At 40.2% G+C, this 25,793-nt stretch overlaps 1 protein-coding gene across 1 annotated transcript in view; it reads left to right on the forward strand.

Moving 5' to 3' along the window:
- The window catches only part of USP13 (ubiquitin specific peptidase 13 (isopeptidase T-3)), a 119,064-nt gene that overhangs the window by 36,838 nt on the left and 56,433 nt on the right, over window positions 1-25,793 (forward strand). Inside the window, exons 3-7 of the mRNA XM_004675392.2 lie at window positions 2,464-2,585; window positions 8,931-9,073; window positions 10,470-10,654; window positions 20,039-20,133; window positions 21,238-21,425. Coding sequence (XP_004675449.1) covers window positions 2,464-2,585; window positions 8,931-9,073; window positions 10,470-10,654; window positions 20,039-20,133; window positions 21,238-21,425 — 733 coding nt within the window. The remainder of the gene's footprint in view (window positions 1-2,463; window positions 2,586-8,930; window positions 9,074-10,469; window positions 10,655-20,038; window positions 20,134-21,237; window positions 21,426-25,793) is intronic.

Below are 25,793 nucleotides of genomic sequence, written 5' to 3' on the forward strand. Positions count from 1 at the left end.
GCCTGATGCTGGGCAGGGGCTAGTCATGTGGAAGGTAAGTAAGACCTGTTTCCTGCTTTTATCTCTTGCCACCTGAGAGTTTTCTTCTCCACATTTGGATCACATAGAAGACTGCCACATTATATCATGGACTTCCTGAACCGTATTTTAGGATTGCTTTGGAGCTCGGGCAGCAAAGGGAAGTCACCTTTGATCATGCTTTATTCAGGAGATGTGGTGTTGATGGCAGTAATGATGCTGATGACGGCTACTTTTTAAAAAATTATTGTAATAGTTTGTTTTTACATCATAGTGCCTTTTGCCATCTCAGTTGTAATCCCCGTGGACTTCTGGACTTCCCATCACTAGTTCACCCATGTGCCATCACCATAGTCCTGTGCACTTCCCTCCATCTCCTCCACCCACCCCCCCTTTTTGATCCCATTCCCCACTCCACCACCGTAAAATGTCTCTGATATATAGTTATTTGTAATTATTGTTTTTCGCCCCTCATCCTTTATGTTCCTGCTATGAGTGAAATCGATGATGGCTACTTTTTTATGGAACCCCTATTTCCTGCAAGATCCTGTATTTGGTACCTTAAAACCTCATTTTGTTTAACCCATTTAATAATCTTGTAGTGCAAATAGTACTATCCGTAGCTTACTCTTAAGGAAAATAAATTTGGAAAGAAATTCCCCAGGGTTATATAGCTAATAAATGTCAGAGTGGGATTAAATTATCTTTTTTCTTTTGGTCACGTAAGATTTGAATTAGCACTAAATTAAGGTATTTTTGTGCAAGAGAGACTCTTAGATAATGTATTGTACTAGCTCAGTCTGTACCCAAAAACAAAAGGTTTGTATTTGTTTTAAATAACATTTCAGTTATTTAAAACAGCTATACATGATGTAATAAAAATTTAAGAATAGTTTATGCTCACTATTTTTGTTTGCTCAGATTCCTTCCAATTTTTGTTCAAAAAAGTTGTCTTTATAAGTGGAGAGGGGTTTTGTATTTTTAGCATTAACAGAGCATAACATTTAAATAAATATTTAAATAATATTCTATTGAGTTGAACACTCTTCTCATCAAACATTTCAGTTCCAAATTAAAATAATAGATCTTCAGGAAGATAACATAGAATGTTTTTGCTACAATCATTTCCTTTAAATAAATACCTTTAGTTACATCTTGAACCCTTAAAATGTTGTCTGACTTCGCTTTTTGTCAAATCAACCTCTTAAGATTATCTAATGTTTCTTTATTTTGGCAGTATGATTCTTATTATTTATGACCTTATCAAAATGCTTAGATTGTGTTTAGCAGTACCTCATTTTCCACTTAATACTACTCTGTCTTTGAGAATTCAAGAGCAGAGCTGTACACAGTGACATTGGGCTTTTGGTTGGAGGTTTACAAGGCAGAAAGAATCTTTGGCTTACCAGGCAGTAAGAAGCTTTGGTCCTCAGCACCTGCTTTGTCTGGTAAAATAGCTTTCTCCTATCTACAAAGGGAACATGTTTATGCATGGGTGTGGGTATGTCAGTGGACTGTGTGGCTCAACAGCTTTTTGTCACCATAGTTCCAAACATATAAATATACAAACATAATCTGGGGCACTGGCATCCATGTGAATGTGAGGCTGAAATGTCCATGTAAATATTGTGACAAGACATTTCCTTCGGGCTTCACCTAACCTTTACCAGAGATTAATCAAGTAAAGAGGTGATGACTTGATAGGTAACAGGCCAGAGGAGCTCATTTTTCTTAGTGAACATTTCTCCTTTGCCCCAGGACAGTGTTGTGGCTTACTGTGTGAAACCTTCACTACTTTTGGAGGGGAAGAGGCACAGAGGGAAATTGAAGTTTTAAAGAATAATTACTATTTCTTGACCTTTTATGTGTCAGGTCTCTCTCTCTCTATTCCTTATATAAACTGTGTGAGATAAGTGTTATTATCTCCCTCTGCAAACAAGGCAAACAAGTGTTGGAAAGTTTTGATCTGCCCAAAGTGACATTTAGTTTTGGAGCCAGAATTGTTCCTAGGTTTATCTTCTCTTGAATCGATGTGCTATCTTCCAGTTTGCACGAATTGTGGAAAACATTCAAACCCATTTTTATAAAATCAGCAAATCAGATACCTGAGTGATCATAATGAACAATCTGTTCCTTTAAACCTCTTTAAGAATTAAATACCTAGTACCAATGTCCCAATGTCCATTTTAATTATAAAGCTTTATGATATGACTCAGTTTTCTTTATATATCTGTCACAAATAAGTGTAACTTTGGAAAGATGCTAAGGGCTCGTATCATATTTCTGGTTTGGGACAGATGGATGGTTGTGTCACAGGAGGGAATTGTAAATGTCCACCCTTGGTTAGTCTTACCTGTGGATTTCTGGTTTCCCCAGTCAGTTCTGCCTTTGTGTGGAATGTTCTTTCTTCATGTCTTGTTCTTTTTTTTTTAATTTTCTCCTCAGATCTAGATACCGATGACGATTTAAATAGCGATGATTATGAATATGAAGATGAAGCCAAACTTGTTATATTCCCAGACCACTATGAAATAGCACTGCCAAATATTGAGGAGTTACCAGCCCTGGTCAGTGAGTGTGCACGGCTGCTAGCTAGATGCGCGTGACTCTCTGTGTCAGGTGTGTGTGCGTGTGTGGTGTGTTTGCGCTCTGGGTTGGGGGAGGTGGGTTGAATGAGAGAAGGGGTGAAGAATGAACATGGAACAGGAGCACATGGAGGCTTCTCTGGGAAAAGGGTTCCTTTTTTTTTTAGTAGAGTTGGGTCCACCATCCCCTCTGCCTGTTGTTTGCAGTGGTTTGGGCTTCCTTGCTCCTTGAGCCTCCTGCGGGGGTGTTGGGGGTGGTGGAGGGGGCTGACTTCATGTCCCCTGTGACTGATAGATTTTTAAATTATACCCTCTAAAAGTGCAGGGACCTCTGGAGATGGGCTGTTTTCTCATCGGACAAATGACCATATTTTCATCTCTTCTACAAGTTGCTTTGTTTGGGGCACGGGAAAGTGTTCTACTGCTAAAATAACGGCAATATGATTATTAAAATAACTAAATATTTACAAATCGCAGGTCTGCAGGAGCTCTGTGGAAAGGTAACCTACTTTTCAAACCTAGGTTTTCGAATTTGAATTTAATTGTGAGCATCCCCCCCTCCCCCTTTTTCTCCTTTGGTGAAGTAACTTTTGTCTTTGAACAACTTCATGCAGGCATGGAAGTGGTTGTAGGGGGGAAGTTAAGGTGTTTTCCTTTGAATTTCAAATCTTTGAAGTGGGCACAGATTCCTGAAGGGACAGACCCTAGTTGTTCCTCTCTTTCCTCACGGACCCTAGTTGTTCCTCTCTTTCCTCACTTCTCTATGGCCTTCTCCACTCCATTGTTTTTTTTTTTTTTTTAATTTTAAGATTTATTTATTTGTGCATACAGAACTGGGGTACAGGCCAGAGGCTCAGGGGCGGTGAGAGGCTTCACCAGAGACAGAGTGGGGAGCAGAACAGGCAGATCGACGAAGTACACTGTTGAGGGGAGCAGCGGGTGGGTCAGGAGAGGTCTGCCACACCATGTGGTCACCTCCGGGGCAGGTGGGAATCGAACTCATGCGGAAGCGGCTTTAGATTCTCAGTGCTGTGCTTTAACCCACTGCGCCACCAGGGAGGACCACTCCATTGTTTTTTAACTTTGCTTTCTTGCCTTTCATTGTACTTTTCCATTGTACTCCCTGACTTCTCAGCCTGACCACAGATAGCAGGGAGTCAGGGTTGACTCAGGATAGACAAGCCAGTTTGTTTTTTTCCTTTTCTTACTCTGCTGACCCAAAGCCAGGGTTTTAGGTCCTGGAATCTTCTGGATGTTGTATGACTCTGTGTCTCCTACCCAAGAGGGGATGTTTGTGTTTGGAGACCCAAGCTTTAGGGACCAGGTTTTCACAATCCATAACTTCTTTTGCCCCTGACATACTTTATATTAAACGTGAGTGCATAGGAACAAAAATTTTGTGTGTTTAGCTATTGTAACTCCTTCCCTCAATTACTAAATGTAACATGTCCATCTTTTACACAGCTTTTAGCAGTGCATACAGAATTGAATTATTTTTGCTTCTCTGATTTCCTGTGCTGACTCATGTGACTCTTAGCAAGGATAAGAGATCTGAGTGGACAAAATGGTATTTCTTTGTCCCATTACCTGAAATTATATACTCAAGCTTGTATCTCTATACTAGTGAGAGTTCTTACTGTCCTTGTGTACTATAACTCAAGGTCCACTGTTAGAAAAGAAGCACAGTGTGAATAAATGTCACAAGAAATTATTTTTTTGTCATTCATTTGTGAAGAAAAAAATCTTCATGTGAAAGAATTAATAAAGCTCTAAGTTTTATGGAGTCATAATTAAAAAATAGTCTGGCCCTCCCTGGTGGCGCAGCGGGTTGAAGCGCAGCGCTAAGAAGTTTAAGCCACTTCAGAATGAGTTTGATTCCTGCCTGCCCCGGAGGTGATCCACATGGCGAGGCAGACCTCTCTGGACCCGTCCGCTGCTCCCCTCAGCAGTGTACTTCCTCGATCTGCCTGTTCTGCTCCCGGCTCTGTTCCTGGTGAATCCTCTCATCCTCCACATCTCTGGCCTGTACCCCAGTTCTATATGAATAAATAAATAAATCTTTTTAAAAAAACACAGTCTATAGTTTGAAGTGTACAACTTAATATTTTAAACTTGTATGTAGTGCAAGATGATTACTACAGTAAATAGATTTGACACCCATCACCACCATAGTTATAATTTTTTTTATTGTGATGAGAACTTTCAAGATCTACTCTTTTAGCAACTTTCAATATGCAATACAGTGTTATTAACTTTATTAAGTATTAGGGGTCAATAAAAGCACAAACGTTCCATTGTAAAATAAATTAGTCGTGGAGAGGGAATGTGCAGCAAGTGATTATAGTTAATGAATACTTACAACTATTCCTACATTCAGGGCTTAATTCAGAGTGTGAATACTTTGATTTCAAAATGAATTGTCCTAGAAATCTCAATCCAGCGATATATATCTTTTTTATTTTTAAAGTTTATTTATTAATGCATACAGAACTGGGGTACAGGCCAGAGAGGCAGGGGTAGCGAGAGGCTTCACCAGAGACAGAGTGGGGAGCAGAACAGGCAGATCGACGAAGTACACTGCTGAGGGAAGCAGCGGGCGGGTCAGGAGAGGTCTGGCTCGCCATGTGGTCTCCTCCGGGGCAGGCGGGAATTGAACTCGTGCGAAAGTGGCTTCAGATTCTCAGTGCTGTGCTTTAACCCGCTGCGCCACCAGGGAGGGCCTATATCTTAACTTTTAATACAGAACCTTTTAGAATTAAGAAATATATTAAGAATAATAAAGAAAAGAGAGAATTATTTGGAAGAATGAGTGGGGAGATTGAAGGAAAAGCCTGGACTTACCGATTGGTAACTGATAGGATTTATCTATATAACAAATGCTAGTTACTATATTTATTTTTCATGCTTTTGCCACTTTTTTGGTGTTGGAGAAACCTCTTTTGAAACTTTTAATAACAAAACTTGTTAAGCTGAAAAATCATCCAACCTAGTGATTCACTAGGTGTGGTCAAAATTGAGAAGAGATGGGTTCCACAGAGATTTTGGATACAGGACTCAAATTGTTCCTTTGTGTGTGTATGTGAGATGGCAGCTAGGGAAATTCTTCCTTCATCTCTTCCTCAGTGCTCCCCAAGGGAAAATACCATGAAATCCAGTTAATTGTGCAGGATGTTAGTGATACAGAATACAATTTTTTTGTTAAAGACTTAAAAAATATAAGCATATTCACATAGTTTAGATATTTTGGAGGCCATATGCACTGTATTGTGCATACATGAAGTTACTACGTAACAGTACAAACACACCCTCTTATAACCTGGCAAAAGCAAGTTAAACAACCCTATGAAACAAATGAGCGGAAAATATGAACAGATATGTTTATGGAAAATTAAGTGCTATTTCACCAATAAATATACAAAACAATGGTTATTCTCCTTAATAGTTAAGAATAATTGTTAAGTTGTGCATCATTTTAATGTACAAGCATAAACAAAGGGAGAAATAATATGCCCTGATGACAGGAGAGAGAAAAGAAGCAATTTCTAATATAATTGGTGAAAATGTAAATAGCAACAGCTCACCATTTGCAAAACAAAATAAGACAGAAGGGCAAAATCCACATCCCTTCACAACTCCTTTGGATAGCCACACAGCAGTTTTCTTAGTCTCCTCTTGAATCTGACATTAACTGTCAAAATTAGAAATTTATGTAATTTAAAAAATTGTGTTTTTTTTTTAAGATTTATTTATTTGTGCATACAGAAGTGGGGTACAGGCCAGAGACTCAGGGGCGGCGAAAGACTTCACCAGAGACAGAGTGGGGAGCAGAACAGGCAGATGGACGAAGTACACTGCTGAGGGGAGCAGCGGGCGGGTCAGGAGAGGTCTGCCACACCATGTGGTCACCTCCGGGGCAGGCGGGAATCGAACTCATGCGGAAGTGGTTTCAGCTTCTTAGTGCAGTGCTTTAACCCGCTGCGCCACCAGGGAGGGCCAAAATTGTGTTGTTCTTATTGTCATAATGTTGGTTTACAACACTTGTATACGATTTAGAGGTATAAGTTTACATCTCTTCAAATCTATCAGTCATTCCAGTGATGAGTCTATACACAAAGGGAAAGGACAAAGGAACCAGTTATAACCTCAGTCTTACAGCCAGATTTCTAGGGCTTAGCTTTAGTCTTTCCCCTTTGTCCTTTTATGTTTGACTTAGGAGTAAAATCATCTTGTTTTTATCTTTCTCTTTTTGCTTTTTTTACCATAATGTCCTAATGGCAAGATTTCATCTTTTTTTTATAGCTAAGTAATATTCCTTTGTGAGTGTAGACTGAATCTTAATCCCACTCATCTGTTTTTGGTAATTTAGGTTGTTTCCATAGCTTGGCTATTATAAGTAGAACATAGGAATTCCTCATTCCCTTTGTGTTAGTTTATTTGTATTCTTCAGGTAGATGTCTGTGAGTAGTATTGCTGTATCATATGCTAGATCTATTTATTTAAAAAAGATTTACTGGGCCCTCCCTGGTGGCGCAGCGGGTTAGAGCACAGCACTGAGAATCTGGGGCCGCTTCCGCATGAGTTCGATTCCCGCCTGCCCTGGAGGTGACCACATGGCGCGGCAGACCTCTCCTGACCCGCCCGCTGCTCCCCTCAGCAGTGTACTTCATCCATCTGCCTGTTCTGCTCCCCACTCTGTCTCTGGTGAAGACTCTCGCTGCCCCTGAGCTTCTGGCCTGTACCCCAGTTCTGTATGCACAAATAAATAAATCTTTAAAAAAAAAAAGATTTACTTATTTATGCTTACAGAACTGGGGTACAAGCCAGAGGTGTGGTGGGTGAGAGGATTCATCAGAGACATAGTGGGGAGCAGAACAGGCAGACTGACAAAGTACAATGCTGAGGGGAGCAGCGGGCAGGTCAGAAGAGGTCTGCTGCTCCAGGTGGTTCAGCTCCCTGGCTGGGGATTGAACTCATGCTGCAGTGGCTTTGGAGAGCTTCATAATGCGGTACTTTAACCTGTTGTGCCACCAGAGAGAGCCCAAGCTAGATATATTTTTAATATTTTGAGAAACCTCCGTACTATTTTGATAGAGACTAGGCCAATCTATATTCCCATCCACAGAATACAAGGGGTCCTTTTTCTCTTCACCTTTGACAATGCTTATTGAGTCTGTCACAGGGCACCCCAATGTGAATGGGTTGCCTATCTGTGGGTCCTCACCTCTGCACTTAAGATTCAGTCAAACTATGGACACACACAAAAAAGTGCATGAGGATCAATGAGCATTTTTTCATGTGTCTGCTGGCCATCTGTATTTCTTCTTTTGGAAAGGGGTGTGTTTATTACTTCTACCCATTTTTTGATTGTTATTTTCTTTGGGTTGTGTTGTATGAGTTTTTGTAGATCTTGGATATTAGCCCCAGGTCAAAATGTATGATGTGCAAATGTTTTCCCCTTTCTTCAGGGTGTCTTTTTGTTTTAATGATAGCTTCTTCTACTATGTAAAAGGTTATTAGTTCGATGTAGTCTCATTTATTTATTTTTGCCTTTTTTCTAGTGCTATGGTGTTGACTATCTCTGCATCCTTGGTTATACATGATCCTTTTAATATGTGTATTTTTTTAAAAACAATTTAGTGACTTTTATTGTAGTCAGAGTTAGATAGCAATCATCACTATGTCATTTCAGAATATTTTACTATTCCCCGAAATACTGGGTTGGTCAGTTGGTGTCAAGTTCAGTGTCCCAGATTTGGCTCACCATGTGGGATGATGTAGTAGAGTGACACCTATGCACATCCCTTTCTTGGGTCGCATTTGTGCCAAATTAAGAAATGGAGCCATGCTGCTTACATTCCATGCTTGTGTCTTTGACCCCATGCCATGTGTGCTGAGTTGAGGATATTGGGTATCCATCTGGATATGTATTTGTTAGGAAGAAAACACACTGCTTAGGTAAATCCTACAATCTTGTAGTTAATTTCATCCTTGTAAGTTGTTTATCTTAGACTTTTCACTCCCCTTACTGAGAGGAGAGCTTGTTAAATCTGATTCCTAGACTTGGCTATAGAAACTGCATTTGATTTCTTGCTATCTTGTGGCTTAGTCAGCACTGCACATTAAAGGCCAGGGACAAAATCTAGGTAGATCCATAGGGAAGGGAAACTGGGAAGCAGGAAACTGGGATTTTGCTTTCATGGTAACTGTGCTGTTTGAATTTTCTTGGAGTAAGTTGTTACTTACTAATAAATTTTAAGATTCATTTTCTAGAAGTTGATAGTCTCTTCAACTTTATCTTTGTATATCACAGCTGGATTTGTCTTTTAGGTAACAATTGCTTGCGATGCAGTTCTCAACTCAAAATCTCCATATAGAAAGCAGGACCCAGACACATGGGAAAACGAATTGCCAGTATCCAAATATGCCAATAACCTCTCCCAGCTCGACAATGGAGTCAGGATTCCTCCAAGGTGAGAGTCAGATTGCAAAGTGGAACTTTATCCTCTAAAACTGGTCCACGGGATATTTACTTTTTTGAAAACCTATTCTTTGATTTAGCAGTTATACATTTTCTTGCCAGAAAATACCCTTTATTAAAAATAAGTTTAAGTTTCTGAAACCATTAAAATCTTCTGAATCCTTTTGGTAGCTGCTAACATTACAGCCCTTACCCCTGAGTGTCCATGACCTTAGGCTTACAGTTGCAAGCATCTCCAATTCGTTGCTGGAGGGTTGTTTTTCTGTCTGTTGAAGCCACACAGGCCTGGGATAGTCAGAAATGCCATAAAGTTACTGTACCCTCCTGGTCTCCTGGAAGAGCTCTCAGCTAATGACTGTGGACAGTGGATGAAAGAGGCCCTGGGTCCCTATCCTCAGCTGCGACAACTGTCTCCTGAGCTCGTAGCAGGACTGAGTCCCACAGTCCTGTGGTCTTCTGTTCCTTACATCCCTCTACTGACTTCCAATCTTTTTAGTCTCAGTGCTGTTCCCTCCCTGCCTTTTGCTTCCTGGGACCATCTCCCAACAAATCATTTGCATTCAGATATTTGTCTTGGGGTCTGCTCCTAGAGAAACCCTTGCAAAAACTGCTTGCAACACTCTTTGGTTGTCACGTTTTTGGCTGGAATGTTCTCTGGGCCACCTTAGCACCTCTAGTAGGGCCAGAGTGTTTATAGGTGATAAAGGGAAAGAGCAGGTGCATTGGGAATGAGTGTAAAACATTGAACCTCCATAGTACTGCATTCCCAATCTGTTTGATCTCGGGGAATGTGTGATCTGTGTGATCTGTGTACTTCTGGGCTTCAGTTTCTGTCTTGGAAAAGGGGCTGGTAATACTGATACTAAAAGACATTTATTACGAATTAAATGGTAGAACTTATATAAGGTACCTGAAACATACCTGGTATAGAATATTCAGTTGGTTTCTTTTTTACTTCCTGGCAATGCAGTAGGGTTTTGTTTAAATTGGTTTTACTATGTATCATTAATGCTTTTGAAATTTAGATGTTTATATCAAAACTTAGGGGATCTTTAATACTTTAAGCTTATTCAAGGGCCACTACCCCTTATGTAGGAATTTTAAGGAAATGATTTTCCCTCTGGCTCTGTGTCAGTTTTCTGTAGTAAAAGAGGCATCTTGGAGTAGCTAAAAGGAGTTGGTCCCCCATTTTGGGGGCAGACAGGGTACTGAGAGGTTCTGTTCCTCTGGGAGGGGTAACACTAACGCTTTGAGAGGAGAAAATGGGGAACTCCCAGTCTTATTCCATTGACCATTTCCTGTGACCTCCTAGCTTGTTTCCTTGGATGTTAATTTCTGATTATGTCCTGTGTCTTGGTCGTGTTAACTGCCCTTCAATGACTTTTCAGTGGTTGGAAGTGTGCCAGGTGTGACCTGCGGGAAAATCTCTGGTTGAACCTGACTGATGGCTCCGTGCTCTGTGGAAAGTGGTTCTTCGACAGCTCTGGAGGCAATGGGCACGCTCTGGAGCATTACCGTGACATGGGCTACCCCCTAGCTGTGAAACTGGGAACCATCACTCCTGATGGGGCAGGTGAGTGCTTCTTTATTAAATTTGGGAACTTGCACTGCTCCCACTTCAGTTTACCCAAACCTTTATCTCTAGGGTTAGAGGATGTAGGCACTGGACTCAAGCAACTCGTTGGAGTCCTGCATTGGTCCCTTTTTAGCAGTGAAGTCTCAAGGGCACGTTTTCAAGTCCGTGTAAGCCTCATGTTCCTCATCTTGAGGATAATTATACTTCCCTCATAGGTTTAGTAAACCACATAAGCATTTAGCCTAGTGCACGTAGTAAGCACTTAATAGCTGTTAGCTGCTACTGTTACTGTGTTTCTCTGTGTTTCTGTATATCACTTGTGAAATGAATGTGCATTAAACCTGTCATTAGACTAGTAAGGCAAACCTGAGAATCCATTATGGGGAATTAGCATCATTTAAGGAACAAATGAATTCATTATGGAGAAGATGGGTTTTACAGGATACTGCGAATCCAGAGTCCCTGAGGTCAGCTTGCTGTGGTGGTGCTTGTTGAGCAGAGGATGAGAATTGGGTCCCGCTTGCAGTTTCCTTTCTTTATGTTCTCTCAGTACACTCCAAAGTGTAAGCTATTGGCCATGTTTGTACAGTTAATTCCTTCTACTCTCCTGTGAGGGAAAAGGGAAATAATATCAGGGTTAGGTAATGAGAAACTTCACTGTTGAGCAGTGGCCAGAACAATCCACCATATAAACTTCACTGGAAACACTGAATAAACACTGGTCTAGACCAACAGCCATGCCTGTCTCCCCATCTTTCCAGACTTTATTTTCTTTAAAATGTCAATTAATTAATTATTGAGGAAACATTGATTTATAATACTATATATGGTTCAGGGGTATAGGTTCATACCTTTTCAGATGTTGATTTGTAGGGTTTGGTTTTGTCTGATCCTTTGTTTTGTTCCTATATATTTCACATGTGAAATATATGACATGTGACAGTATTTGGCATTTGTTTTTCTCTCTGACTTATTTCACTTAGCATAATCCCCTCCATCCATCTTGTTGCAAATGGCAATAGTTCATCTTTTTATAGCTGCACAGTATTGCATTCTTTAAGGTGAGATAATATTTTAGGAGAAAAATAAAGATATTTGTCTTTGCTCTTTTTTCTTCTTTGTTATCTTGCTATGATTGAATTATGAGTTTTCTCTAAACATGATATACTTCTTGCCAATTGTGGTTTTTTCTTTGTTTTTAGTTTTTCATTTGCTTTATAATTGAAGATGACCTAGTAGATCATGTCAAGAGTCTTTTGTTTCTCATTTGCAGTAATTCTCCTGCTTCTGAAGTGAATAGGCTTATTTTAATTCTTTAGAAAAAAATAGTTGTGAGAGTCTGAGATTTAACTCCAATCTCCCAAGTAAATAAACCTCTACATAAGTCATGTTAGGTCTTAGGACTTCCAGGATCTGAAGAGGAATTTCGGGATTTGCTTTTGGATTCAGGTTAGAGCAAGGTGCTTACTAGTCTTTGCTATGCTGAATGGCAGCTATATAAGACAAGCATACTTACCTTTTAGGGGATTCCATTAGATAAAATTGCAAGGAGAGAATTAATTGGATGTTTCTAGTTTCTATACCATCTAGTTTCTATACCATCTAGAGTGTTTTGCTAAGACTAGTTATTAGATGTCCAATTTTCAGACTGTCTTCAAGACTACAACCATGACTTAATTCAAAATTTTCAGTTTGTCTAAAGTCAAAGGCTATGTTTTACTCATCTGCAGGTAGACCGTGCCGAATCTTGCGCATAAAATACACAATTTAAAAAAAGATTTATTTATTTATGCATACAGAGCTGGGGTACAGGCCAGAGGTGCAGGGGTGGTGAGAGGATTCACCAGAGACAGAATGGGGAGCGGAACAGGCTGACTGACGAACTACACTACTGAGGGGAACAGCGGATGGATCAGGAGAGGTCTGCTGTGCCATGTGGTCACCTCCGGGGTGGGGATCGAACTCATGCTGAAGTGGCTTTAGCTTCTTAGTTTAGTGCTGTGCTTTAACCCCCTGCACCACCAGGGAGGGCCAACACAAATATTTTTTACTAAAATAACCACCTAGCTTGGAGTCAAAGTCTTGACTAATATATAAGTATTTAAATAATTAGACTATTTAATTATTTATGCTCATAGTAAAAGCTAGTCTTAATTATATTCTCTTTGCCTCTTTAAATTTTCAGAAGCTTTTGTTCAAATAGAAACATATTTTCAAACTGATATAGCATAATTCTAAGTTAATTTTCTTCTCAGGGAGGAAGGAAAGTTTTGTATTTCCCCTTGATTATACAAGAAGCAGATGTTCACTATAACATATTTAGGAAACAGAGAAAAGTGTAGAGACGTAAATAAAGATCAGTAGTTATACCACTTCTCAGGTGAATCACTTCCATCCTTTTAGTATACCACATTTTTACAGTTACATAAAGTTTATCCATTATTTATCTTTAACATTAGATTATATTTCACATCATTAAATATTTATCAGTATTCCATAATAGTTCCATAGTTTCACTGTACCCCAATTAATTGTTATAATTTATTCCCCCATTCTAATGAACATTGTACATTGGCAAATCTTTGGGCATTTATATAAAGATTTTTTTTAAGGATAAATTCCAATGAGCACATGGTTAAAACTTTGAAGTTTTAATTCCCCAGTGTTTCTTTTAAACAGTTGTAGCAATTTATATCCACACAACTTGTTTATAAGAACATTTCAACAAATTATTGGCAACTTTAGATATTAAAATTAAAAAAAAAAAACACCATTGTTAATCTGGTATCTTTTTTTTTTTTTTAAAGATTTTATTTATTTATTCATACAGAAATGGAGTACAGGCCAGAGGTACAGGGGTGGTGAGAGGATTCACCAGAGACAGAGTGGGGAGCAGAACAGGCAGATCAACGAAGTACACTGCTGAGGGGTGCAGCGGGCAGGCCAGGAGAGGTCTGCCGCACCACACCATGTGGGTCACCTCTGGGGCAGGCCGGGATCGAACGAAGGTGGCTTTAGATTCTTAGTGCAGTGCTTTAACCTACTGTGCCACCAGGGATGGCCCAAATCTGGTATCTTTTTAATTTGCTTTATTAGAGAGGCTTAACACTTTATGATACTATTTACCTTTAGTAATTCTTTCTTTACAATTTCCTTTGGCTTACTCTCTAGAATGTGTATTTCAGTTATTTGTATTTAAGAACTCTTTAGTTATGTAGAATATTAACCTACTGTCTACCATAGTTACAGTTTTTCATTTTTTTTTTTAAAGAAGGGCATTAAAGGCTTTTTAAAAAAATCATATAATTGAGATTATTTGAATAAATACTCCTGTTTCAAGCAAAAAATAGCCATAAAATTGGCACTAACAATGCAGATTGTATGCCTTGTGATGAGGGCTCTTGAATTCATTTAGCAGAAATAATCTCTTTTTTAAAAAAATACTTTTTGAGTAAAAAGTAGGATTTGATTTCTGCTTATTTTGTGCAGTTGGTTTTAATACAAATGATTATTTTTTTCTAATTTCATATTAGGTCATGGGATGTATCAATTTAATTTTAGTTTCACTTAAATCAACTTGATGAATAATAAGCTTTTTTAAGAGCAAAATAAGCTAATAGAAACTTGCAGTAAATTTCTGTGTAAGATGAGGTCAGGAGGGCTGAATCCCTTTGTCTGGGATGGGGTGGTCACCTCCTGATGAAGGTACAGTGGTTCCATCTCCAATACTCACTGGGTTCACTGAGGGAAACTCAGCGGACAAGAGGTAAGGTCTCAAAGCTAAGGTGTTTATTTTTTGGTTTATAATGAGAACCACAAGTGCCGTATGTGGGATGTTTATGTCACTCTGACCAGTACATTCCTTCCCCGTGGGAAGCTAAATTATATTTAGAAGATTGCTTAGTAAACATGGAATCTAAGCAGGTTTGGACTCAAATATTTAATGGTACTGTGATCTGACCATCCCAGTGTCCTTCTCTCCAATAAGGATATACCTGTCTAGTGAGAAACTTCTGCTCATCCTTGAGGTCTCACTGTAGATTTTAGTTCTTCCCGAAACCCTAACTCCCCAGGCTAGGCCAGTGTGGATCCTGCATAGTAAAAATGGGCCCCGTGTCAAATTCCACTCTGGGTCCCCATGGGTACAAACAAACAAACCAAGAAGCAGATCAGCACACAAATAACGAAAAAGCTCTCCCTTGTGGGAGGAGATACTGATTTGGCAAAGCAAGGAGAGATTCTTGGGGGTAAGAGAGTGAGACTGGATAGAAGCAGGAGAAGTTATATATGTTTTTTCATTTATTGTGAAAACTAATTTATCTAAGAAGAAACCTCAATGCCATGTGATTACAGCAGAGTCTTCTAGAGATGCCCAAGGTGACTATGACATTGTCTGCCCACTTGGCTCTCGTATCTCAAGGTGGTCTTTCTTTGGTCATCTTCACCCTCTGCATGGGCTTAAGCTTTCTCAAGTGTCTCATAGCCCAAAAGTTTTATACCTTTACTTTCATTTTAGTTTTGACCTGGCTTCTTCCTCCTGGTGTTCCTCATGTCATAGCAGCACATCAGGCTCCTGGACGTTTTGTGTAGTGGAGGTCACGTCAGACAGTGGGGTCTGAGAGCCTTGTGTGCTGTAGACCGTTATATCTCTAGCATCTTGCATAACCCCTAAACGTAGTAGGTGCTCAGTAAATATTTATGGAGGGATATTTAAGAGATGGAGGAAGACACCAATAAAATTTGCCTTCCTTTTGTTGTCTTTTATTGATGTCTTTTTATATTTACTTGTGTTCTTTTCCTGATTACAGTCTAGCCTTTGTGTGGTCTGGGAGTTTTACTCACTACAATGATGGTAAATGCCTCAATGCCATTCATTTTGTGTTTATTTTTCTAGTTTTTTATGGCTGGAGCTTTCATTTCTTATCTGGTTGGTGGCAGATGGTCCACAAGCACACATATATGACTGCAGGGTGGGGAAATGCAGGTTGGATTGGATGGATTAACACTTACTTTGATGAGAACTTTCCCCCATCCTTTCTGCTCTGACTGGTGACTTGGTGTTTGACCAGAGTTCTATTTTCCTCTCCATTGAGCTGTGAGAACGAGAGCAGCAAAACCTGTTTCCCTGGTTTTGTTTTTCCTTCTAAACATAAGAACTGGTTGAGGTTCTTTTTTACCTCTCTCTCTCCTTCCTGTGTGGGAATGTGAGGGCAAGATTTGGACTGCAACCATGTGCTGGGGTTTAGGAAGAAAGTCTAAAGTAACATGATTGACCCTAAGCCAGGAAGATGTCTATGGAGGCCCTTCATCCCAAACCTGCATTTCTTCTGACTATTTGAAATAATAATGTTTAAAATTTTGAGGACAGGGACCTGCCTGATTTTACTTATCATTGTATCTGTATCTTACATATTGTAAACTATAGATCTGTGTTTTAGTTATTGTATCTTACTTGTCCTTAGTATCTGTATATATTGGTGTTCAGTAGATATTTGTTGAATGCAATGAATGAATGAGTGAGCGAGTGACCTGATTCATGTAGATGAACAAAGATGGCAAGTAATGTCAGTCCAAACAGCCTACCATCTAATCAGATCAATTTCATCTTTAGGAATGCTTATGAAATATGTTTTTCCCTGTCAAAATAATGAAATAAATTGGGAGGGGGGGAGCAAAACCCCCCTTGTAGCTATAGTAGTTTACCACCATTTTGTTCTGATTCCTTCTAGGTTCTCAGTCTTGATCTCAGTCAGAGTCCCCATCTCTGTTCTCTAACATTTCCCTTAGTTAATTTTGGAACTGACTGCATGTACTATTTTCTAACTTGCTATCACATCAGTAGGCTATTCATGCTCTATAAATCATCTTTTATCTCTTCTCTTCTGTGGCTCTCTCCTCATGTTCTCTATAGTTTAATGTGTCATTTCACTTGAAATGAAACAATGACTGAACTTCTAAATGAATGTAGTTGCTCTCGTGAAACACTGCTTGGGCTATTCGCTATTCTTGAGAGGATCGCTCAGTGAACATCCTAACGGGTTCCTAGCTCCACTGTTTTAAGGCAAATTAGTGGTGGAGGAGGGTAATGATTACCAGGCAATGCTTATTTGTTACAGTAGTTTCTGAGCTAAGATTTGACTTTGTTCAGAACAAGTCGGTAAGTTAATTTTCCAATGAAAAACATGTTTGGCAGGATTTTCAGCCCTAGTCCACTTTAAATATATTTTTTTTACGACTACATATCCTTTGCAAATATTTCATATTTGTCAAGTTTAAGGATCAGAGTTCATTTTTAGATTTCTTTTGTGTTACTAACTAAATTTTTTAAAAAGATTTATTTATTTATTCATACAGAACGGGGGTACAGACCAGAGATACGGAGGGTGAGAGAACCCACTGGAGACAGAGTGGGGAGCATAACAGGCAGATCGATGAAGTACACTGCTGAGGGGAGCAGTGGGCGGGTCAGGAGAGATCTGCTGCGCCATGTGGGCCACCTCTGGGGCAGGCAGGGATCGAACTCATGCTGAAGTGGCTTTAGCTTCTTAGTGCTATGCTTTAACCCACTGCACCACCAGGGAGGGCCCTCACTAAATTGTTATTATCATTGAGTTAAGAAATTACTACCTTTTGTGTCTGTACTAATCATTGCTTTATCTTTGAATCAGTCAATGATTAGGGAATGAAAATGTTAATTTCTTAATGTGTCAAATGGCTAAGTATCATAGGGTACTGGGATACTGATTTCAAAATCCTAGGCCAATGCCAATGGTGCGATTTCCCCAATTTTATTATTTTCTAATAGAACTTTGATACTTAGAAGCCTACAATCTTGTCTGCAAAACAGTCCCCTCATTAATAATAACTAAAGTTAAAATGCTTGGGGGGTGTCCTTTTTACTGCCATCCAGTATTTGAGTGGAATTTTTATACCACTTGTCTTAGATTAAAAATATCTTAAGGCCGAGCCCTCCCTGGTGGTGCAGTGGGTTAAAGCACTGCACTGGGAAGCTTAAGCCACTTCCTCATGAGTTCTATTCCCTCCTGCCCTGGAGGTGACCACATGGCGCAGCAGACCTCTCCTGACTGGCCCGCTGCTCCCCGCAGCAGTGTACTTCATCAGTCGGCCTGTTCTGCTCCCCCCTCTCTCTCTGGTGAATCCTCTCACCACCCCTGCACCTCTGGTCTGTACCCCAGTTCTGTATACATAAATAAATAAATCTTAAAAAAAATTTTAATTTATTGGTTCAAGTTATTAGTGCCAAGATTAAAAAAATATATATTTATTTATTTATGCATACAAGAACTGGGTTGCGGGCCAGAGGTGTGGAAGGTGAGGGATTCACAAGAGACAGTGGGGACCAGAACAGGCAGATTGACAGTACACTACTGAAGGGAGCTATGGACAGGTCAGGAGAGGTCTGATGTGCCATGTGGGTGACCTCCTACACCGGGCATAGAGCTCTCTGCTGCAGTGGCTATAGATAGCTTCATAGTGCTGCTCTTTAATCCCTTCACCTCCAGGGAGGGCCCATTTTAGTTATTTTTTTTAACATTTAAGCTTTGGAAGTTTTTCCTTGATTGGACTGGAGAACTTTTGTTTTGTTTTAGAGAACACTGAATTATATATATATATATATATATATATATATAAGTGGAAGCTTCTAGCCACTAGTTAAAATGGGTCCCGTGGGCCCTCCCAGGTGGCACAGCGGGTTAAAGCACAGCACTAAGAAGCTAAAGCCACTCTAACATGAGTTCGATCCCCAGCCCCAGAGGTGACCCACATGGCGGCAGACTTTTCCTGACCTGCCTGCTGCTCCCCTCAGCAGTGTACTTTGTCATTTGGCCTGTTCTGCTCCCCACTCTGTCTCTGGTGAATTCTCTCACCACCTCTGCATCTCTGGCCTGTATCCCAGTTCTGTGTGCATAAATAAATAAATACTAAAGAAAAAAGGGAGCCCCCAGGGGAGGAGAGGTAGAAGAGAAAGCTATATATTGTTTAACCTACTGATGATCAAAGACAGACTTCCTTTGGGGTGACAGTGTGTCCAGGAATCTGGGTTTTGTCAAAAGGTCACCCACAAGGCACTGATGTGTGAGAACAAATAAGGGGGAATAATTTGGAGAAAGAAAATAGATCCTCCTTCGCTTTAGATTGTTTTTGAAAACTAAGCAGTGCTTCTCACCCTATATTGGAGATCGCATCCAAATGCCACTTCTCATTTACTGGTTCTGTGAGGGGACCTGGGGTTCTGCATTTCAACAAGCTCTCAGGTGATGCTGCTGCTTTGAGGCCACTTTGAGCATCTGGGTTCAGGTCTGGGGGCTCTGTCACAAGATGATATTTAGAATCCCAAGAGTTGCTAGAGCTTCTCAGTGCGAGTGAGCTATGAGTGGTGACGAGGAACCCCAGATGCCTATTCCTCAGGCCCTGAAGCGGGGCTGCGCCTGGGGTAGCTGGAGTTGCCCCATTGTGCCAAACCCATCATAATTTTCCATTGGCGCTACAAGGTGTTCACCTTTGGGAAGTCTTGCAGTCTTCACAAATCCCTCACCAACATTGTGAGAGGTGGATACTGACAGGAAAGAAGGGAGGTGGAAGTCAGTGAGGGGGTAATTCTGAGACTATGAAGGGTTTCACAGGTGAAAATTTGTTTTGCCCTGGGGTCAACACCTCAGCCCAGGTTCAGAGGGCCTGTAGGGCCCGTGTGTTCTCCCTGTTGAGGAACAGAGTTCACCATGCCATGGACACCTTCTCCTCCTCTTGGACTGAGTTATGACACTGTGGTTATGGTTAGAAAAATCAAACGTTGGGCATTTATACAGGTTTCATTTTAAATTAGTTGGACTTTATACAGTTTTTTTTTCTTGTTTCAGAAAACCTTTTTAAAAACTACTTTCTGAAATTTCAAAAACTTGCTCTCTCATTAGATTCACAAAAAACACCTATTGGTTTTGTTTATTGTTTGTTATCTGTCTTTTCCTCAGTTGGGGTGTAACTTTTTTTAAAGATTTATTTATTTATGCATACAAGAACTGAGGTGAAGGCCAGAGGGATGGGGAGTGAGGATTCACCAGAGACAGAGTGGGGAGCAGGACAGGCAGACTGAAATACACTTGTTGAGGGGAGTAGCAGGCAGGACAGGAGAGCTTTGCTGAGCCATGTGGGCCAGCTCCCTGGCTGGGGATCGAACTCTGTGCTTCCGTGGCTGCGGAGAGCTTCACAGCTGTACTTTAGCCCCTTGTGCCACCAGGGAGACCCTGGTTTTGTTTTGCTCCTTGATCACCCCCAAGTCTGATTGGAGCAGAGTATATGGAAGTTGAATTCTGAATGACTTGATTAACCGATCTCCGTGCTTGTTTTTTCTTCACTCTCTAGATGTTTACTCTTTTCAAGAAGAGGAACCTGTGTTGGATCCTCACTTGGCCAAGCACTTAGCACATTTTGGAATCGACATGCTTCATATGCATGGGGTGAGGTCTCCTGTCTTTATTCCCATTTTGCGGGGAGAAAACTGTTTTTCTTAGTATGCAGCTCCTCCAGCATGATTCTTTATTTTATATTTATTTTATAATAAGTTTTACAGTTGAATATTTACTTTTCCTTCTTGAATTTAATTAGTATTTTCCCTTTCTTTACCAACTAAGATTTTTTAATGTTATAATAAAAAAAGCATCTCACCAACTATGATTTTGCTTTAGATGGAGTTTACTTGTAAAATTTTTCTCTCCTTTCATGAAGAGTGGCATGAATCACTCTTTGTTCACTGAAGGAAGAAGGTATGCAGAGATGACCTTTAAAATTGTCTGTGACCAACATTACTTTAATTAATTTCAGGAAGGAAAGCTGTGCTCCTTGGGGGTGGAAAGAATAATCTAGCACATTCCTGTTGATGGAAAACCTTTGCTTCATTTAATACTATGTTTTCAAGCTGGTCATGACTATGTAATATTTTTTTCCCTGTGAGAAGCTAGCTCAATGTACTGTTTTGTTTTGGCTCTTTGCTCTCAGCCCACTGACTCCCTGTCTTCCTGTTCTGTGCTCGGTCTCTTCTTTCTCACTCATGTCTATTTTGCATTATTTTCTCTGTCCTTCTCTAGACCTCTCCCTTCTATTCTGAGATACATCCCAAACTCCACAACTTTTTCTTTCTGCATTCCTCTCCAAATGCCTTGCCTGTATGCTTACTGTGTTGTATTATATATTGCCCCGAACTAATTCTACTTGTTTCTTTTTGTCCCAATTTCTACTTGTCTTTTTCCCCCCTCTAGTTTGCTTTCTTCTTAGTGTCTCCCTTTTATTTTTAAATATTTTAAGTGTGAGTGTTATTGTGATAAGATACACATAACGGAAAGCTTACCATTTGAACTATTTTTAAGTATACATATCTGTGGCATTAAATATCTTTACATCACTGTGCAACTTTTGCCACATTGGCTGTTGTCATTGGGTTATTTTGCTGTTCAATTGACACAAAAAGGCGGAAATATCCACCACTGTTAGAAGTAATTCGTGGGCCATGATCTCTGACTAATAATCGCAGTTAAAGTGTTTTTTCTTCAACGACTTTGCCCCAGACAGAGAATGGGCTCCGGGACAATGACATCAAGCCAAGGGTCAGCGAGTGGGAAGTGATCCAGGAAACGGGGACGAAGCTGAAGCCCATGTATGGCCCTGGGTACACAGGTCTCAAGAACCTGGGCAACAGCTGCTATCTCAGCTCGGTCATGCAGGCCATCTTTAGCATCCCTGAATTCCAAAGAGCGTAAGTGTCTCTCCTGCAGACCTGGGCTCATAGCAATCCCTCTGCCCCTCCCCCCCATCTGGTCAATGTGTGTTGGGGGGACCAGTTTCCATCAGCCAGTGGACAGTTCAGCCCATTTTCTATGGTGAATTTGTGTTCTGAAGCTGAGTGAGAATGCTTGTTGGGTGTCACAAAGTTCAGGTGAGATACAGACAGCTTTGTGAAGTGAGAAACCACCAAAGGGACTTGATGTGTTAATAGTCACTTCCATTTCTAGACCATCAAGAATCTATTAATTAATAACTTCACAGAAAACCCCTTTCTGATCTATTCTGGTCTTTGTCACCTTCTTTGTGAGTGGGGTGACTTTGAGGGATAAGACTTTTCATGCTTTTGCTATTCAAACTGTGGTTCACGAATGGCAATGGCCTTTGGATTGCTGGTTATGTACGTGAGTGAGGTAAGTATGGGACTGACTGAGAGTCCAGACATTTGTGTATTATTTGACACTGCCGTCAAGAGGTATTGTATTTTCAAATTATTTTTACTATACCTTTAAAACATATCATCTCTGTGAGTTGAAATGAAAAGCTGCCACTTAAACAGAAGTAATTGGAAGTCAGTGATTTAGGGCTCTTCTTAACTGTGCCTGTGCAAGCGGCCTTCTCCTCCCACACTGAGGGTCACAGTGGCTGTCTGTGGCCGCCACCATTGGGGCCCAGGCTGTAGAGTCAGAACTGTGGCTGGTGCACTGCAGGCAGCCACTGCCTCAGGTTAGTTGCTAATGTTCTCCAGATCAGAGAGGCCTCCACTTTGGTTGAAGTTGGAAGAGGCCACACATGTGCTAAGAGAGGTAAATAGGCAGACAGTGTCCTAAGAACTGTGCAGGGAAAATTTTTACCCATATGGAGGTGAGATGTTATTTATTTTTTTATTTTTAAGGATTTACTTATTTATATGTATAAAAACTAGGGTACAGGCCAGAGATGCAGGAGAATCCTCTCTGGTGAGAGGACTCACCAGAGACAGAGTGGGGATAAAAACAGGCAGATCTACTGAAACATACTGCTGAGGGGAGCAGCGGGTATGAGAGGTCTAAGCAGCAGACAGGAGAGATCTGCTGTGCCACATGGGTCACCTCCCTGGCTGGGAATTGAACTCGTGCTGCGGTGGCTGTGAATAGTTTCCTAGTGCTGAGACTTAACTCCTTGTGCCATCAGGGAGGAATTGGAATTGAGATGTTAAATGGTGGTAAATTAAGAGGGTCTCAAATATCTTTTTCTTCTTTCTCTTGGTATTTAAAGAGTTAGGTTTACTGTTTTCTGCCTTTGGCCACTTCTCCACTCCTGAATTTTCATGCAGACAATGAAGAGTGGAGTCTGTCCTCCTCAGTAGTTTGCTGGGTAAGGGTTTCAGTAGTGAACATAGGACATGGTGCCCAGCCCTGCTTGGGGCAAGTGACGGGACATGAATGATACTAAGTATGACCACATAGTTCTGAACTCAGAGAAAAAGGGATGGAGGTGGGCAGGGAGAATATCCTTGATGAAAGGACACTGATATGCAAAAGGGGTGGGGACATGGGGTTTTGGGTGGAATGAGTGTGTTTAAAACTTGCAAGCTTTATTACTCCTTTCGAAGGTATAATACAATACCTTGCAGTGTATTATTTATAATATGATATTTATAATTTATAATACAAAATTTATAATTCATAAATATCTACCCATGTCTTCTACTTGTGTTACTTGATTGGGAAACAAAGCAGCTTCATCTTCCATGCGCCATGTGCCAAGATTAAAAAAAAAGATTGAAATGTGCTTATGGTAGACATTGTGTAATTATTATTTCTTTTAAACCAGGGTGGAAAAATTTGTGTTCTTTTGTTATAAAGCTCAATGTTCTTTTAAGTGCTTTATAATCTATAGCTTTTGAAAAGTCTTGCTACATCGCTAAAGTTTGATGAGCAATTAACTGAATTTTTCTTCAGTGGAAAGAAGTAGCTCATGTCTTTTCTGGATTAATATTTGACCCTTCAGCCTAGTCTTGTTGCAAGAGTTTTAGAATTTTATGTTATCTACTGTCACATGTTCTATTTTATCAATATCTTCTGTATGTGTTAAAACATACATGTTACAATGTATGTTTTAAAACATGGTCTTACTTACCCTCAGCTTTATTTTTGTTCTTTTACCAACTATCACTGAGGTGAAATGTTTACTTTTCAAGATGCTTTACCCTAGCAAGGAACTTGGTGGGATTGGGTCTGGGAACAGTGTCTCCATTTTGTAAGTAGAAAGAATGACTCAGATTAAGTGATTTATGTACAACCACAGTATAATCTGGGAACGTCAGCTTGGCTCCTTGATATCCTGTCTGCTGCTTGAACCCAATTTACACATCAAAATAATTCTAATGACATTCAAATGTAAATAAACTGGTTGCAAATTAAATGACAACTAAAGATGGTTGTCAGATAGCAAAATTAAATTTTTCCCATTGAGAACCACTAGAATGCAAATTAATGATATCATATATTCTTTAAAAGTTAATACCTTTCCTGTTGGGTTATAAATAGTCAATTATGAAATACATTGTGTGATTGCACGTTCTGAATGTACTCATTTAGATATACAAATATGGAGTGCTTTTTGTTAAATGTTCTAGTACTAGAGATGTAGTGATTTAGACCAAGACTGATTTCATTCTAGTGTGTAATTTCTAGAAAGATAGATAGTAAATAAGAATGAAAGTAAGTTATGTGGCAAATGGTGTGCCAAGAAGAAAGTTAGGCAAGGTCAAGTGTTAGGAAATCAGGGAGGAGAAGAAATGACCTTTTTTGGGGGAAAGCATCTTAGGAAGTAACTTGAATAGACACTTGAAAAGGAGCAAGGATCTGCGGAGAGAGTGAGTAGATAATAGCAGATGACACAGTCTTTTTTTTTTTTAATATTTGTTTATTTATGCATACAAGAGCTGGGATACAGGCCAGTGGTGTGGGGGGTGAGAGATTTACCAGAGACAAAGTGGGGAGCAGAACAGGCAGATGTACTGAAATACACTTCAGTGGGTGAGACATGAGAGGTCTGTTGTGCCATGAGGGTCACCTCCCTGGCTGGGGATTGAACTTGTGCTGCACTCGTGCTGCAGTGGCTTGGATAGTTTCATACTGCTGACACTTAATCCCTTGTGCTACCAGGGAGGCCTTCAGATGGCACAGTCTTATAGGAGGAGTACACTTGGTGTGTAAACTGGGGAGAGTGGTGGGAGTGAGGTCAGGGAAGTGGGTGGAACAGGGTGCATGAAGGGCTTGGTAAAAGGTTCTGCTTCTGGATTCTTCTTCCAGCTGTCAGGTTCAGAGACTCACGCCTGAAGAAAAATGAACAGCACAAAAACAGTATGTGAAATAGGAAATGAACTTATGGAGTGAAAGGATTTGTGCATTGTGATTAAACATGGGTGGTTAAAGTGAGCACTGTTCTGGTCAGAAGCAGGGGTTGTCGATTCCTCAAGATTCCTCAAGAGACCTTGGACGGGGCTGGTACTTTCAGAAGAGTGGTTCAGAGCATGAGTTTGGGGCCAAGCTGCCTGCTCTCGTTGTTTCTATCCTGGGTGACTTTGAAAGCTATGTAGTGGATTTTATTTTGATTTCTTATCTCTCAAATGGGTAACCATAATAATCCCTTCCTCATATAGGAATAATAATTTTTTTAAACTTTTTTTTTTTAAGATTTATTTATTTCTGCATACAGAACTAGGTTGTGTACAAGCCAGTGATACAGGGGTAGTGAAAGGCTTCACCAGAGATACAGGGGGGAGCAGAACAGGCAGATCGAGTAAGTACATTGCTGAGGGGAGAAGTAGGTGAACCAGGAGAGGTCTGCTGTTGGTTCACCTCCGTGGCTGGGGATCGAACTCAGGATCAAACTCCCACTGAAGCCTCTGTGGCCAGCTTGCAGTGCTGCGTCCTAACCCTTTGTGCCACCAGGGAGGGCCCTGAATGTAATAAATTTAACCAGGTTTATATAGAAGCCCTCAAGAAACTAGTTGTCACTGTTACTAGCATTTTTATTCATTTTGACATGATTGTTAGGACAATTTATAATCTCACCATTTGTTTTCAAGGTGGAAGTTGCTGTGGCTTAAGCCAGTGGTTTGTGACTGTGGCTACAAGTTAGCATCACTTAGGGGACTTTGCAAGGTTCCAAATCTCATGCCTCAGCCTGAGGTCATGAAATAAAAAAAAAAATCTGGGCTGAATCTGATATTGGTAATTTTTTTTTTATTTTATTAAAAAAGTTTATTTTTACATCATTTTGCACATTTTTTTTTCATCTCAATTGTAATCCCCACGGGTTTCCCATCACCAAATCACCCCTGTGCCACCAC

Source organism: Condylura cristata, unplaced genomic scaffold, assembly GCF_000260355.1.
Source record: "Condylura cristata isolate star-nosed mole 26May11 unplaced genomic scaffold, ConCri1.0 scaffold00003, whole genome shotgun sequence".
In the NCBI taxonomy this organism is placed as follows: Eukaryota; Metazoa; Chordata; class Mammalia; order Eulipotyphla; family Talpidae; genus Condylura; species Condylura cristata.